The sequence below is a fragment of the Phalaenopsis equestris genome, unplaced genomic scaffold (genome assembly GCF_001263595.1).
Source record: "Phalaenopsis equestris unplaced genomic scaffold, ASM126359v1 Scaffold000511, whole genome shotgun sequence".
Taxonomy (NCBI): Eukaryota; Viridiplantae; Streptophyta; class Magnoliopsida; order Asparagales; family Orchidaceae; genus Phalaenopsis; species Phalaenopsis equestris.
The window spans coordinates 1179583-1195109 of NW_018164951.1; the positions used below are offsets into that span (position 1 = coordinate 1179583).

Below are 15527 nucleotides of genomic sequence, written 5' to 3' on the forward strand. Positions count from 1 at the left end.
TGCAGAACTACTAACTGTCATCATCTTGGCTTCTCATCTATTTGGCAATAAAGCTAACAATATCAGCACACATATCTCATCATCAAAATCAATTTCAATAGACAACAACTGATTTGTGATAGTGTTAAAATCATTTAGCTGTTGAGCAGTAGACACACCTTCCGCCGCCTTCAAATTGAATAACTTTTTCAACAAATGCACCTTGTTATTCATCGATGGCTTTTCATACATACCTGATAAAGCCGCCATGAGATCTGCAGTAGTCCTCTCCTTGATGATGTTGTGGGCAACTGATCTCGACAAGGTTAATCATATGACCGCCAGAACCTGTCGATCCAACATATTCTATTCTGTCTCGTTCATCTTTTCTGATTGTTTTCTCAGTAACAGAAGATGAAGTTTCTTTCCATAGAGGTAGTCCTCTATCTGCATCCTCTCTATCTGCATCCTCCATCCTCCAGTAAGCAAAATATATGTCATTGAACTTCTCGATCTCTGATGTCATCACTTCGTCTCTGCCCATCATTCTTTCTTAGATTCGAACCCAAAGCTCTGATACCAGTTGTTGTGAAAAACGACGGCAATAAAGTGAAAAATGGAATGATAAAAATTGCACGTAAAAAAACACTAGAGCGACACAACGTGGTTCGACAAATTTGCCTACATCGACGGAGCTGCAGAGGATTTTATTTCTTCGAGGAATTACACCTCGAGCGCCTTGACGTCTACAAAAAAATCTCTATTTACTTCTCTCACGTCCTCTCTCTCTCTCTCTTCCTCTCTTTCTCTTAGCTCTCAAGAGGGTTTGGTTTGGTCTTGCTTGGCTTAGCTTCTCCTTTAAGCCAGAAGAGGCTATTTATAACAATCATGAGAGCGATAGATGGGAGGTATGCGAGCGGTTGGTGGGATGTGGTAGGTGAGCGGTAGGTGGGATGTGGTAGGTGAGCGGTAGGTGGAAAAGTAGGTGAGCGGTAGATGAGATTCTTAATTAGGAAATCAATTAAATTTGGGTGGACCGGGTCTCCACATTACCCAACACTCTTCTATGTCATCATGTTTGTTTACCAACAATAGTTTATTTTCATTTTTGTAAAAGGAGAATTTCTTGTTATTTTTGCTGCCTTCCTTCTCACACTTTGAATTCCTCATTGGTAGCACTTAACATGACAATTATCTTATAATTCATTTTTCTTAGGTGCATAAAAAAACACTTTTAAAATTCCTTAGAAGTTGAAAATCATAGAAGAAAATAATTTCTATATGACCAATTGTAATTATATTGACCATATCACATTATATCTGCAATATGATCAGTTAAATAATGAATACATGAATCTATATTTATAAAAATTTCACAGGTATGAATCAGCATTCATGTGGCTATGCTAGCAAAGCACCTTAAGTTCTATTATAACATTAAGTTGTGGACTATAGGGTTAAATTTTAAAATGATTCACTTACTATTCGGATGTGGCCAATTCATTGCCAAAATTTTGCAGTGCTTAAATTTTGTCTCTCAATTATTGAAAATTGATCTCAATCAATCCCTCAAGTACTAAATTGGGACCAATTTTGAAAACTAAGATCATTTTTCTGTCATGATTTCTACAAGATAGACCATTTTGGATCAATTTTCTATAGTTACAAGACTAACAGGAGCACTACAGAACTTTGGGAATAAAGTGGCCATATCAGAATAGTTGGGCTTCTGTTGACTATATATTTTAAAGTTTAATTTGTTTCAGTTCATAATTTCTCTCATAGTTCTGTATTGATTTCAACATGCTTCTTGTTATTGTTTAGCGAACCACCGTTGCAACCGGAGCTAACATCATTGCGCAGGCAGTCTGCTGCTGGCCTCACAAATCCATAATCGAACCCCATTGCGCAGTTGCAGTAAGTCTCTGCAGTTCCATTCTCTCTCTCCAAGTTAATGTTGTTCAAAACTATGTTGCTGCACGGCACTGTGTCGCTGCACGCAAATTTCATGGCTTTGGAAGTTCTTGAAGTCCCACTGATGTTTTTGTACATGACTTGGCTTATCTTTACTGCTTCTGTCTGCAATTATCAGAGAATCAAATTTAATTGCATATTAATGTTTAGTAGTTCAATCAGTCGAACCTGGCAGCAGATCTTTGATCATTATATTAGTATTTTTACTATTGTCTTAAAATTGGATTGGACCGGCTAGTTTGATGGGCTCAATTATGAAATGGTCTTCTGGGGGGCTCAGGTCCCAAAATTGTTTCCGTATAGAATCGGACAAGATCTTTTTTATGAATCAGTTTTTTCTAATGTTGATCAATTTCTTGTTTTTGATTTTAAAGATTAGAAATAAAAAATTTAGATTAAAATAGAAAAAAATTTAAAATGTTTGTCTTAAAATTTTGATTTGTTGTTTTATTATAAAATATTTAAGTGAGAAGTGTTCTCACTTAGAAAATTATATAGGGAAATTTACATACCTAGCACACAATTCTTATGTACTAAATTTACACACCGCGCACACAAATCTTATGTACTTACATATCTCATATATAAACCTCCATATTTACATATATATATATATATATATATATAGTACTTTGGTGCTTCAAACCTATGAATGAAAAGGATTATTTCACTTTTAAGAAGTGATAATAATGATATGTTATGTGATAATTCCCAATTGAACCATTGAATCTTGAACATCTTTTTCTTCCGGTTTAATATCCCGTCCATTCTTCACAACCTTGATTAAAACCATAGATTTCATTTGATTTGCTCATTAGAAAACATAGTATAGTCAATCATTACCTTGTTCTTACAAACTTTTGGGGAGTCACAATAAAACTGATCAATGATGATCGGGTTCTCAACATTATCCATCTTTACATTTTCAAATCGAACAGATCTAACATATCCTGATCCCCCCTGTTAAAACAATCAGCTAATTGATCAATGAGCTTGAGCTTTTCATTCAAAGAAACACGTCAAATGCACTGCAAACTTATGCTTAGAATCCCATTTACAATAACTAAATTGTGTAATTATAGAATGCTTACTTGCCAGGTTTTGATTCGTAAGCCATTTGTAGTTCCTGTGAGTTTTGCTGTGTCGAGAACAATGCCTGTAACTATGCCGACAGAGTTGTCCTTCCCAAGGCTTCCTATGCTGAAATAGTGGGGAAATTAAATCATTAAATATCTCTATCAATGATTGAAAGGGAACATATTCTATGTTAGTGTATTATCGTGTTGTGTGGGTGTAGTTAATGTACCTTATTCCATGTCCTGGTCCACAGTCAATGTTCTTCATCTTAATGTTCGAGCTGGCATTCACGATAGAAATGCAATCGTCTCCTATTGATGAGAAAAAAAAATAGGAAGATTTACATATATACCACTCCATTCCTACGTAATTATATATCTAACACTCAAACTTCATTTTCTTACATATATGTCACCTTGCCTTTACATGAAAAATAGTATTTCACCTCTTAAAAGTTAAAGTAGTGGTACTTCGGATGTGATATGAAAGATTTGTATGATATAAATGTAAAAAGCAAAGTTTACGTCTTAGATATGTAAATGCCTAGGAATTGTGTGGTATGTATGTAAATGACCCAAAAAATTCTCTTTTACTGTAATGTTTGTCAGTGAAATATCTTATAAGAAGAAAAACAATGTAACATATTTAAAACGCAAGCACTGCAATTTCTGCAAGAGCTGAGCCCTCGCTTTACTTTTCTTACTCAAGAGTCAGTTTTCCTACTTTCCTTGCTTGTCAATGATCATTCACTGCGTTATCATGACAATGCCGTACCCTCTTATTATTGGATTGGTTAAATGTAACTCATGTCCAGTAAGAAATAAACTTATAATTCATGTTTTCAATTTGGTGGTGGCAAGGAAAATAGTATCTATCTTTTGGTGATTTTATGAGATGGAAGAAGTGTTATTGCATGAAACAAGTCCAAAATTTTGCGCACCTGTTCCAATGTGGCAATTCTGGATGGACACATCAGTGGACTCACTGATGTGAATGCCATCTGTGTTGGGGCTATCTGGGGGAGACTTTACTCGAACCCCGGAGATCCGTATCGCTGCAGAGCGTGAAATGGTGAAATGCATCTGTTGAGCACTCTGGATGCCAAGTCCCTTCACCCTAATCTTTGAGCTTGAGTCAATGGTCAGTGCCTGCAAGCAAAGTGGGTGAGATGTAGTGCTTTGCTGTAATTTCTATAGTAGTAGGCTCTGGACTACTTTTGAGATGCAAGTTTATATATTCTATCTTCTACTAAAAGCTTATGAAGCATTGATACAGATACAAGGATATGGACACAATATGGACACGTGACACTTCTATTATTAAAAATATAGGACACGGATACATGGATATGATATTATAATATAAATAAGCCACCTAATTCTTATGTAATGACATATTTAACATCCAAACTTCACTTTTTTACATTATTACCACCAAAATCTTTCATTTCACGTCTAAAATTATAAAATTTTAACATTTTCATGCATTCATAAGGCGGCATATATGCATAAATTGAAGTTGGCGTGTTAGATATGTAAATACATAAGAATTGAGTTGTGTGTATGAAAATCTTCCTAATATAAATTATAAAATATAGATAAAAATTAAATAAAAACATATCATTAAGAAAAATGAAGAAGAGATGATAAAAAAAAAAAAATTAATAACATCAAATTTTAAACGTTAAAAGATACATAAATATTATGTAGTTTATAATATATGAAAAATAAGTACTAACTGCTTTATTCTAACTTCAAAATAAATTTAAATTTTAAATAAATAAATAAAAGAATTTCTTTAAAATTTTAATCTTATAGATAGATTGATATGTATATCTTTAAAAGTATTTTAAAAAATTTTTAATTCATTAATGTAGGACATGCAATACTATTTAAATCAGAAACTTCTATGTCATGTTTGCCCGTGATGGAGGTGTGTCCATATCAAATACTAATCTGATACTGCACTGTTCCTTAATTAGAAGTGTTCATGCATCATAAACTGAAAAATGTTACTTTAAGAGCTGAAATAAGCATTTCAAAGAACTGCAGTTCTTATTTCTTATTTTGGTGAAACAGTTTTTTTTTTTATTACTCTCTTCTTTCTTTATAAGACTTCGTGAAATTATATGCAGGTGTCAGCTGTATCTGGAGTTTGGGAGATGCTATACCGTTGGTGCTCCTCGGCATGGCTGTCAATATGGTAAACAGCCAAAAGAAACAAAGAAGTGGAGAAAAAAGTGTTAATGATCCGGTCATCAGTGTAATCTATTTGATGAGAACTGGGTTATAAAGATTAATATATTTACGTTTGTCTTGTTGATCTTGCAGGAGGAAGCCCACCATTTACTGCCAGATCCGTCGATGATCCCGCCACCTTGGATCCTGACTCCTTCCAGGTTTGAGAAAACTAGCCAAACTCTTGGATTTTTTGGATCCCAATTTCTGGGCTCTTCTGGGGCTACAATAGTTCCAGCTATCTGAACAATTTTCAATAATTATGCAGTAAGTTTACAATCACTTTGCATTAAAGATGTATTCTCTTATTTGCAGTAGTTATAAAAGCCATCTTAATGGGCTAACAAATTGGAACTGTTTTGTGACAATAGTGGAGACTTTTTTGTTAATGAAATTTTTTATGCCCGGAAGAACATTGTTTTAGATTCCATGTGCCAATTTCTTATTAAAAACCAAGCTTTTATGTTGGCCTGATTGGAACACCTTCTCAATTTAGTGAAGTGAGGATGTAGCAAAATTTCATATAAATGATATGATCATATTTATCTCGAGTAAAAAAAAAAACTAGTGTGTGTACCTGGATGATTAGTTTGTTTTGGCACGGCCCTCTGAATTTTGTAACATTAACCTTATAAACGCGCTTTTCAGGGACTAAAAAAACTGCATTACTCAAAAAGCATGCCTTCTTCCATGCACTCGCAAAGGCCTGGATGAAAATTATTAAATTATTTACTCAAAGTTTAAGAAAAAATTACAATGATTGCATGCATTGCGCGTTAAATTTGGTTAAATTTCTTTTACACTGCAATTAACTGATCAATCTAGCTTTGATTGGGTTTTGAAACAGAATGGGTGAATAATTTAAGAAAATTCTACCATGAAAGGACAAAGCTTTACCTGTGTGTCATCTGCAATGCCATCTCCTACTGCTCCAAAGCTTTCAACGTTCACCACCTTCTTTTCTGCTCCACTGCTTCTCCATACCGGGAATTCTGATGCTGAAAGTGGTTTCAATTCTTCATCTTCTTCCCCTCCCCAGAGCTGGATGCCACTGCTAAATCTCTGCTCAGCATCAAAATCAGTGCCTTGAGCTCTCACGACAGCAGGCATGGTGATCAGCACAAGCGGCAAAGTGATCAACCATGATTTTAGTCCCATCTTTCAGAAGGTTTTATGTCCTAAGCAAGATTGTTACAATAAAAATGTGAGCTTGTGAGATTTATCTATATAATGGTATGCTTGGAAAAGATAGTAAGGGAGGGTCTTGTTTGTAATTTGCATACGGTATATAGTATCTAGTAAGTTGTATGACTGGAAAAGTCGCTTTGCTTGGAAGGTGGATTATGGAGGTGGAGATTGTGGGGGTGGCTATTGCCTATCTTTGTTCCTTGCTGCTACGTTTTATCCCAAGTAAACTTAAAGTCCAAGGTACTGATTAATGCACTCAGGCTTAGCTTTGCTTGCCTGGCTTCGTTGCTTATTTTGAATTGTGAAACCCAACGACTTTTTGCCACCATCTTGTTTTTTTGCTTTACTTCTCCTCAACGCTGTAGCAATAAACTCTGAGTATGTGGACTCCGTTAATGGCGGAATGGGGGGTGAGGAGGTGCATGATCAGTGCTCAGTTGGGTCTCTTCCTGGCATACTTGAAGGGTATTTAGACTCTCCCAAGTCACCATCACGGTTAGGAATCCTAACCATCTGATCCAGCTTGGTCATGACTAATGCATGTACTCTGTATAGCTACCAAATCATGGGAGAAGATCTGAATGATTGAATCTTGGGGCATTTACATGCATACCATCCAATTCCCATGTATTTACATATCTAGCGCTTAAACTTTACTTCTTATCTTTATACCTCCCAAAACTTTCCATCACAATAAAAGTATAACTATTTTGACTTAATACTTCTCCTCATTAAGTGGTCTAAAGGGTCAAGCTAGCAAAAATGTATTAGTTCAACACACCCAATGATCATGTTGGTCTATTTTAGAGCTAAATACATCATAATGTTGAGTTTTTTTTTCCTAATTTGTGTGTTCAATACATAATATAGTAAATTAAATTCTTAGTCTTACCACATTATATGGCTAAGCCAAGCGGATTTGATGTTAAATTTATTCTAGGTTCGTTCATCGGCTAGATATATGAGAAACTATTATGATAAGATCAATCTTATGGTTCAAAAAGATTTAAATTGGGTTGCCAAGGGTCTTTGGGTTCAACATGTTAAAGGTTGGGGTTTGGGGTCACTATCTCCTAAAAGGGTTGAGTGGTGTTTGAGTTAAATTGTTTTAGATTATCTCATCTGAAAAATTAAAGGATTGAGTTGCTACAAAGCCAAAGAGGGGTTTCTTGGGATACCAATTCGCTAGAGAATTCTAGTCATATAATACTGTTAAAAGATTATTATCAAATTAAGGGTTTTCGGGATTTGAACTGTCTAAAAATAGAAAAATTATTTGATATGTGCAACATATGGAAGCTTGCGTGTGGTTGCTAATTAGAAAATGTCACGTAAAATCCAGCCCCACTATTGCAAAATATGTTAAAAACTCTATTATATTACGTCCGACCTGACCCGAATCCTGCCCAAGCAGAAAAAAAGTGGCAGAAAAAAAAGTGCACTTTTGTCATTTTCGCTTCCCGCCAATTGGAAAAAGTTATTTTGTCTCTTTTAGGTATAGGGATTCGGGATATTCTCATTTCATTGTTTTTCTAGGATCCATTTGTATTCGGTGGATAGAGTTCGATGGAAGTATTTCTTGACGAGAAAATATTACTAAGATCTCAAAATACTTGCGAGAAACATGACAATGAGCTGGAATCTCAAAATATTTTCGAGAATCATGAGAATGAGCTGAGTTTAGATACGACAGAAGGAATTCTGCAGGTAAGTTATACTTGTTTGACTATAGATTTAGGTTTCAAGGAATATTTGTTTTGTTAATGAAGTTTGCTCTGTTTTTATCTGACGTGTAATGCTAAGTTTCGGTTAGTGTGAAACGTAGTGTTATTTAGGTAATATCACGGTGCTATACTGGTTATTTTTTGAGTTGTTTTTCATTTCTGATTGTTCATAGTTTTAGTGGGTTAAATAACTGTCATAATGAAGTGTTGTTCTCAACATTGTGATGGTGTTAATGGGTAGCTATTTTCATCGTCGTAATGGTGTTAAAGTGTTACAGTACATTTGCTTGTAATGTTACTATCATGGGGATTTAGTATTATTTTGGTAATATTATAGTGTTATTAAGGTAATATTGGATATGCTGACTTGGTTTTGTTTTGGTGTATTATGTTGACGTTTAATGGTGTTATGTTGGTGTTATTGTTGTGTTATTTGGGTGTTTTTTGCCTGTAAGATCTCCTATATGGTGGGGTGGTAATGTGGTGTTATTTTGGTATTATCATGGTGTTATCCTAGTATTATTTGATCTAATTAAACGTTTTATCAGAGTCTTGTATTAGCGTTCTAATTATGTTATCATGGTGTTATTGTGGTTTTATCACGGTATAGTGTCTATTATAGGCTTTTAACGATGATGCTAGTAACATTTTTTAATGGGATTTGATTAGTCTGTTATATTGGCAGTGCAATGGTGTTATTTGTGTTATTTGGGTTATATTTGGGTTATATTATGGTATTATGATGGTGTGATTTATGTATTGTAGCATTGTATTGATTTTCTTATGGTGGGGTAGTAATGTGATGTTATTTTGGTATTATCATGGTGTTATCCTAGTGTTATTTGATCTAATTAGATGTTTTATCGGAGTCTTATATTGGTGTTCTAATTGTGTTATCAGGGTGTTATGGTGGTTTTATCACGGTGTTATGTGTCTATTATAGGCTTTTAACAATGATGCTAGTAACATTTCTTAGCGGGATTTGATTGGTATGTTATATTGGCATTGCAATGGTGCTATTTGGGTTATATTATGATACTATGATGGTGTGATTTATGTATTGTAGCCTTGTATTGATTTCTTTTTAGGGTGCTAATGTTGATGTTTAAATTTGCAGTCACCTAAGGCAGAGAAATTGGTTCATGTAGTAATCCACAATGAGAAGGAAGTCTATGAACAATATTGTGTATATGCACACCATATTGGATTTACTGTGCGAAAGGACCACAGTAGTTTCTGACCGAATTCAAAGAAGATCAAGAAAAAGAACTTTGTTTGTGGTAAGACTGGTTTCAAAAAAGAGTTGAAGGACAATATCATGGTGAGGTTCAAAAGAGCAAACACAAGGACTAGTTATCCAGTCATGATCTGATATGTTGTTGATTTAGAAGACAACTGGTCGGTTAAGAAATTCATAGAAAGTCACAACCATCCGTTGGCAGAGGACGGTGACAAACATCTATTGTGTTCCAATAGAAAGATGTGTGACATCAATGTCGATATCCTCAGATCAATGACAAAATCAGGGATTGGAACCAGCGATGCATTCAGATTCCTGGAGGCAAAAGTCTTTATATTCTCCCCAAAGTTATTAAGTCCTTCGGGTACACTAAAATTACTGGAGGAAAAAAATAGATTTGATAACAAAAAATTTATAAACAATTTAGCAAAAGGGGTAGAAGACCCCCTCTTGCGAATTCCAATAGATTATTCTTCATCTGCTGGGCATCCACGCCACAAGATGGACGTTTACTCCACTATGGCACTGCACCTCTATTTGACATGCCAATTAGCTGGGCAACTTCATTGAGCAAAGCTCTTTCCCACCCATTTTGAAAACAATTTTATCATGCTATCAATATTGCAAAATGTGTAGTGTCAAGACATTCTCTTGAGGATAAGGAGGGAGCTCCAAGAATTGCTCGACATTCATTGCTTTAAGCTCATTTCTCATGTCCTCAGATATTGAATGTCTGAACTTATCCATCACACCTCTCACTACATATGGTTGGCATCTACGACTCATTGATCTTGGGTTCATAAACCTACAAAAATAATACTATGCAACAAATATCAGGTGTTATTTTAATGGCATTTCAATGTCATTATTAAGGTGTTATTCGGGTTTGGTTGTATTATTATGGTATTATTACGGTATTATTATGGTTATATTTTGGTGGTATTATTCACGTAGTACTACGAAACGGTTATATTACAATATTATTAAGCTTATATTTTGATGGTATTATTCTTGTATTATTATGGTATTATTACGTTATATTACGGCATTAACTGTTTAACTAGTATTATGGAATTATTACGGTTTTATTTGCCTTTATTAGTCAGTATTAATCAGGTTTTGTATAGGAGAACTGTATTTTATTTAAAAAAATTGTATTTTATAACTGTAATAATAATTATAACCTCGAGGAACAATAATTTTATTACGTTTTAGGTAGTATTACGATATTAACTGCATTTTACCATGGTATTATTTAGAAGAAAAAATGCATTTTAATTAGGATATGTTCTCGTATTATCACGTAATGTTGATAAACTTTTCAAAGAAAAAACAACCAAGAAAATAAAATATTACCTGGAGGAACCCTCTTCAATAACCTTCTTCTTACGATCATTGGTTTTGTTCTCTTTAGTTCATCGGACTCCATTCTCGACGGCTTATCTTCAGTTTCCATTCTCAACGGCTCTTTGGCTTCTACTGTCATAGGGTTTTCTTAGGTTAGGTTGCCATCTTAGAAGGCTCGGCTTCCATCTTGATAAGCTGAACTCTAGCGTTGAATTGGCGAATGTACTTCAACCGGCGAATGAAGACTCGAAACCCTAAATAGACGGTGAATGGAAAAAGAGGTGGTGCGCCTATCGGTTTTTCACCGAAAGTATTTTTCCATAGGCATTTCGTATCTTGTTTCCGTTCAATTTATTCACAGCGCTTGGGCAGGAGTAAAGTCGGGTCCCAATGATAAAAGCATTTTTTAATTTCAAGGATGTTGACCTCATTTTTGAGGTCTTCTTTTCCTTTTCATAGATACCCTAAGATATAGTCTTAGGATTTCTATATTTTGACTCTCTTAGAGGACTAGACTGGGACCCACAATACTTAAAAATTCAAGCTATTTCTTCGCTATTTGAAGTTTCATATGGATGGTTTCTAATTCTTAACGTCTAGTTGAGTTGATTAAAGCTGGCATATTGAAACTCTTGTTGAATTCCTATAGGAATTTGAAAGACATAAAGTGGACCCCAAGACGTGTGTGTGACATTGGACTTTCTGCCGCGAGTAGTTTATTTGACTTTGGTTGTCACTTATGTGAGAATCGGTCAATGATATACTCGTTAAACGGCTCCGATCGAGTCAAAATAATTTTATTTGATGCGCCGCACGCGATTTGAAGTTAATTTGATGCTATCGTCGACGAATTTGTCCGGATGATTCTGGAAGATGAAACGGACTGCGCCGTCACGTCCTGAACATCAGTTTTAGCTAGTAAGGACACCTATTTTTGTTGGGGCGCTGTGCATAAGTGAGTCGCACAAAATTTGATATTTTCTTTTAATAAAAAAACATAAATAATAATTTTTTTAGTAAAAGGGGTTTTAAAAATCCATTTTTTTATTTTCATTTCTCTCGAAGCTTCCCCTCTCCTCTTGGGACCGAATCGTGCCCTAGCTGAATCCCTTCTTCCCTTCTTTTCTTGATGGATTCTCGGGGTTTTCTTGTCGGTCTTCCGGTCATCTTTCTCCTTCCCGACACTCGTCGTCGGTTGCCTCGCCGTTTGCTTCGTCGGTAACATGTTTTTAACAGCTTTTCCCGCTCGAATGGATCTGGTAACCCCCTATTTTAAATCTTGATGAATCTCTTACCCTTCGAGGGCGTTTCTCGTCACCTCCCTTTTATCTCACTATCGGCGAGCCCCTGTCCTCTCGATGACTATAAATACCCCTTTGGGGGAAGCATTTTGATGGCTGATTTTTTCTGGAGATTTCAATGAGACATAGTTTGAGAGCTCATTCTCTGTTGGGAGTTTCTGTTTCAGGGTTTTCTAACTCTTCTCGTTCTTGCGTTAGCAAGGAGTTAAGGTCAGACTTTATTTACTTCTAGAATGCTGTTTAATTTCTGGATTAGTTGTCCATGCGATAATCTCTTTTGGATTATGAGATTGATAGATCAAATGGAAATGATATTTTAGCTTGATTGTCTCTTTGATGAAGAAATAAAGTTTCCTCATGAATATCTATATTATAGCCACCTTTACTTATTCATATTGGAGGTAATGCGGTAGTTTTTTAGAAGATTGCTCGAAAGATATATTGAAAATGTCAATAAATATTTGAGTACTTTTGACTACTATTTTCTTGTTGCATTACTTTAACATGGAGATTCTTGGATTTATTTGATTCATGGGAAATTTTGTGTTGAGCTCCTTGGTTGGGCATTCAATTTTTTTTAATCTCGGTGGTTTTGTTTTGAACTTTTCAATCGATTCTCTATTTCAAAATGAAGATTTATGGGTTTGATTTAGCCCTTATGTGAAGGCTCAATTATGTCTCTTGTAGATCTCCTTATTTGAACTTCAACTTTTGAACTTCAACTTTGGAATAATTATTTTAATGATTTGAATAGCCATTTGGTGGCTCGGTTTGGCTTATATTGCATCTGAAATTCTTGATGGTTTTGCCTTGTGATTGAGGCTCGATTTTATTTCTCTGGGTGATTCAATTTGGCCCTTGTGCTGGGTTCAATTTTTGGTCTGAGATTTGGTTTGGTTTTGAATGAGATTAAGTTCAATTCTATATGGGATTTGTCTTTGTTCAGTTATTTTTTCTTAATTGGGTTATATTCAGAACATTATTCTATTGCTAGCCCTTTTTGCTGGGGCTCGGTTTGGCTTGTTTTGGTCAGAGATTGGTTTCTTGTCTTCTTTGCTGCTCCTATTTGACTATATATATGTTGAGGATATTTTTGTGTCAGTACCAGATTTGGGGTTGTAGTTTTGCTCCTCTCGTTGCCTTATTTGAATACATATTGGAGATTATTTCTTTTGGTTTTAATATCAGATTTGGGACTGCAGTTTTGCTCCTCTTGTTGCTCCTATTTCGAATATATATGTTGGGATCATTTTTTTTTGTTTTAATATCAAATTTGGGGTTATAGTCTTGCCTTGTAATTGAGGCTTGGTTTTGACCTTTGGTGGTTTAATTTGGTCTCTGTATTGAGCTCAGTTTTGGTCCTTTGGTGGTTTAGCTTAACCCCTATACTAAACTAGTTTTGTCTTATTAAGGTTGCAGTTTTGCCTTGTGATTGGGGTTCGGGTTTGGTTCCTGCTCCCTGTTGGGACTTGGGTTAGCCCCCATAGCTGCTCCTTTGTTTGAGATATACAAATGGTGGTTCCCTTCTTTGCTGCCTTACTCGAGAATATATATTTGGGTCTTTTTATTTTGGCTTGATGATTTCCCTATTGCGAGAAAGATTTGGATGGTATGTACATTTGTTTGATATTCTAAGAAAATTGAAATCTTCAACTCTTTGAGTCGGATTGAATACAGTGTAACATCCCTTTAATATCTTGTTGGGATAGTTGTAGTTAGTTCTTTTAGCTACCAGAAGGGTGTTACAACAAGCTTTATATTCATTTCATTTGAACTTGGAGATTGTGAAAGTTTATGTTGGGACTTTATACGTTTTGATTTCATTTGGATAATAAATTCTCATTAAAAAAAGAGCATATGAAACATTTATAGTGGGATATAAGTTCGAGGTGCGGGGCAATAGGCAATGATGCTAAAAACCATTGATCAGCTCTTCTTATAACTGAAAATATAAAAATCGATATTCAATTAATGAGATGCCCTTTCACCCCTTTAGTCGTCGGTAGCTCCAACCCTTTTCAAAAGGCTTGAGAATTGGTAGTTTGAAAAGAATAGATACACAATTATATAGATACTACACTTGCAAAAGGAACAGATACTCATTTCATACACTATACAACAAATACCATGATACACAATAAACACTACACATTACACTATATACGACAAATACTACATTTGTAACACATCACATATTACACACTAGACACTCCACATAACAGACACCACAGGAATAGATATTACATTTCTTTTAAAAGTCTATATACTACACACCACACCCCGATAAGTCCATATGCTATTTGGGTTTACCAATCCATTAAGCAATAAGGGTCTAGGACTGCTTGATTATAGATGTGATTCATTGGTGACCTCTAGTTAATATTGATAGGTTGACTTCGATATATCAGTTGCCTGTGGGATCGAGATAAAAGAGAAAAAGATGTCTAGTTTGAGCCTAACCCCAAATTAAAAGCTAATATCCCACTTTAAATTTTAATATGTTTATCACTTAGCCTTTCTTTTATAATCTGCAAATGTTTATCTAACCCCTTTTTATCATGCAATTGTAATATATTTTGTAGCATCATAAGAATTAATCAGGTACACTTAGTTGTTTTAGTTTTATTTCTTTATTGTATATTCCTTCTTTACTGCATAGTCTTTCTTTTCTTTATATTTACTTTACTTTCATAGTTTTACTTCAGTTTTTTCCTATTACAATAGTTTACTACATAGTTGTTCATTTCTTTTTATTGCATCGTATTATAAACATTCATTTGTATTCGTACTTTTAAATATTGTTATCTTAGCATGTTTGTATAACACCATAGGATAGGCCGTTCGAGACATGGTGTTCTATCTTCTCTCTTCTTCTCGAAACGAAACGACGACGTAGTCGATTGACGATTCATCTTCGAATGGCGGTCGAGGTGACAACAGAAGACAACATGAGGAACTTCAACCGAGTTTCTGTAGATTTAAATAATATACACCCATAGGACGTCGAGGTTGTTCGTCTAGTATGACGTAAATCCTCACATACTATCTTTTAGGACTTTTTACGTTTTTATATCGTACGATATAAGTCCTAAACTTTTTAGGATTTTGAGGTCGTCGTTCAGTACGACATAAATCCTCACATTTCCTCAGGCAATTTACATATGAAATGTAATTATAAGCCTCAAATATCTAAATAACTTGCATGAATGACTGAAATATCACATAATTTTCCTTTCATAGATGTAAAACCAAACCATAGTTTAGTTTGAGATGTCACTTAATCTTATTTGGTATCTTTGACATCTCCTACTCTTCAATCCTTTGGATTCCGGAAATAACTGTTCTTATTTGAACCTATCCCATTTGACTTTTCCTATGAACAATCGTGGAAACATGAACGTTGAATTCTTGAAGACAAAACTCTGATCTTAATCGAGAGTTTTCTTAGGTGACCTCGGTT

General features: G+C 34.9%; 1 protein-coding gene across 3 annotated transcripts; it reads right to left on the minus strand.

Moving 5' to 3' along the window:
- Positions 1 to 1683: 1683 nt before the first annotated feature.
- On the minus strand, positions 1684 to 6878 carry LOC110028314 (probable polygalacturonase At1g80170). Of its 3 annotated transcripts, XM_020730107.1 has the most exons (10): positions 6551 to 6878; positions 6165 to 6445; positions 5845 to 5973; positions 5339 to 5509; positions 5201 to 5221; positions 3971 to 4178; positions 3260 to 3341; positions 3045 to 3153; positions 2797 to 2913; positions 1684 to 2058 (listed from the first exon to the last, which is right to left on the minus strand). In XM_020730107.1, the coding sequence occupies exons 2-10, from the start codon at positions 6423 to 6425 to the stop codon at positions 1759 to 1761; spliced, it is 1398 nt and encodes a 465-aa protein (XP_020585766.1). In that variant the 5' UTR covers positions 6426 to 6445; positions 6551 to 6878; the 3' UTR covers positions 1684 to 1758. The 3 variants fall into 3 exon arrangements, with proteins under 3 accessions (XP_020585766.1, XP_020585764.1, XP_020585767.1); XM_020730105.1 differs by having other exon boundaries at positions 6165 to 6878; XM_020730108.1 differs by lacking the exon at positions 5201 to 5221 and having other exon boundaries at positions 6165 to 6878.
- Positions 6879 to 15527: the final 8649 nt, after the last annotated feature.

Coding starts and splice junctions, on each gene's coding strand:
- LOC110028314 (XM_020730107.1), bottom strand. CDS start 6,425: ATGGGACTAAAATCATGGTTGATCACTTTGCCGCTTGTGCTGATCACC. Junction 5,510..5,844: donor AAAACAAACTAATCATCCAG/GTACACACACTA, acceptor AAAATTGTTCAG/ATAGCTGGAACTATTGTAGC. Junction 5,222..5,338: donor GCAAGATCAACAAGACAAAC/GTAAATATATTA, acceptor CCATATTGACAG/CCATGCCGAGGAGCACCAAC.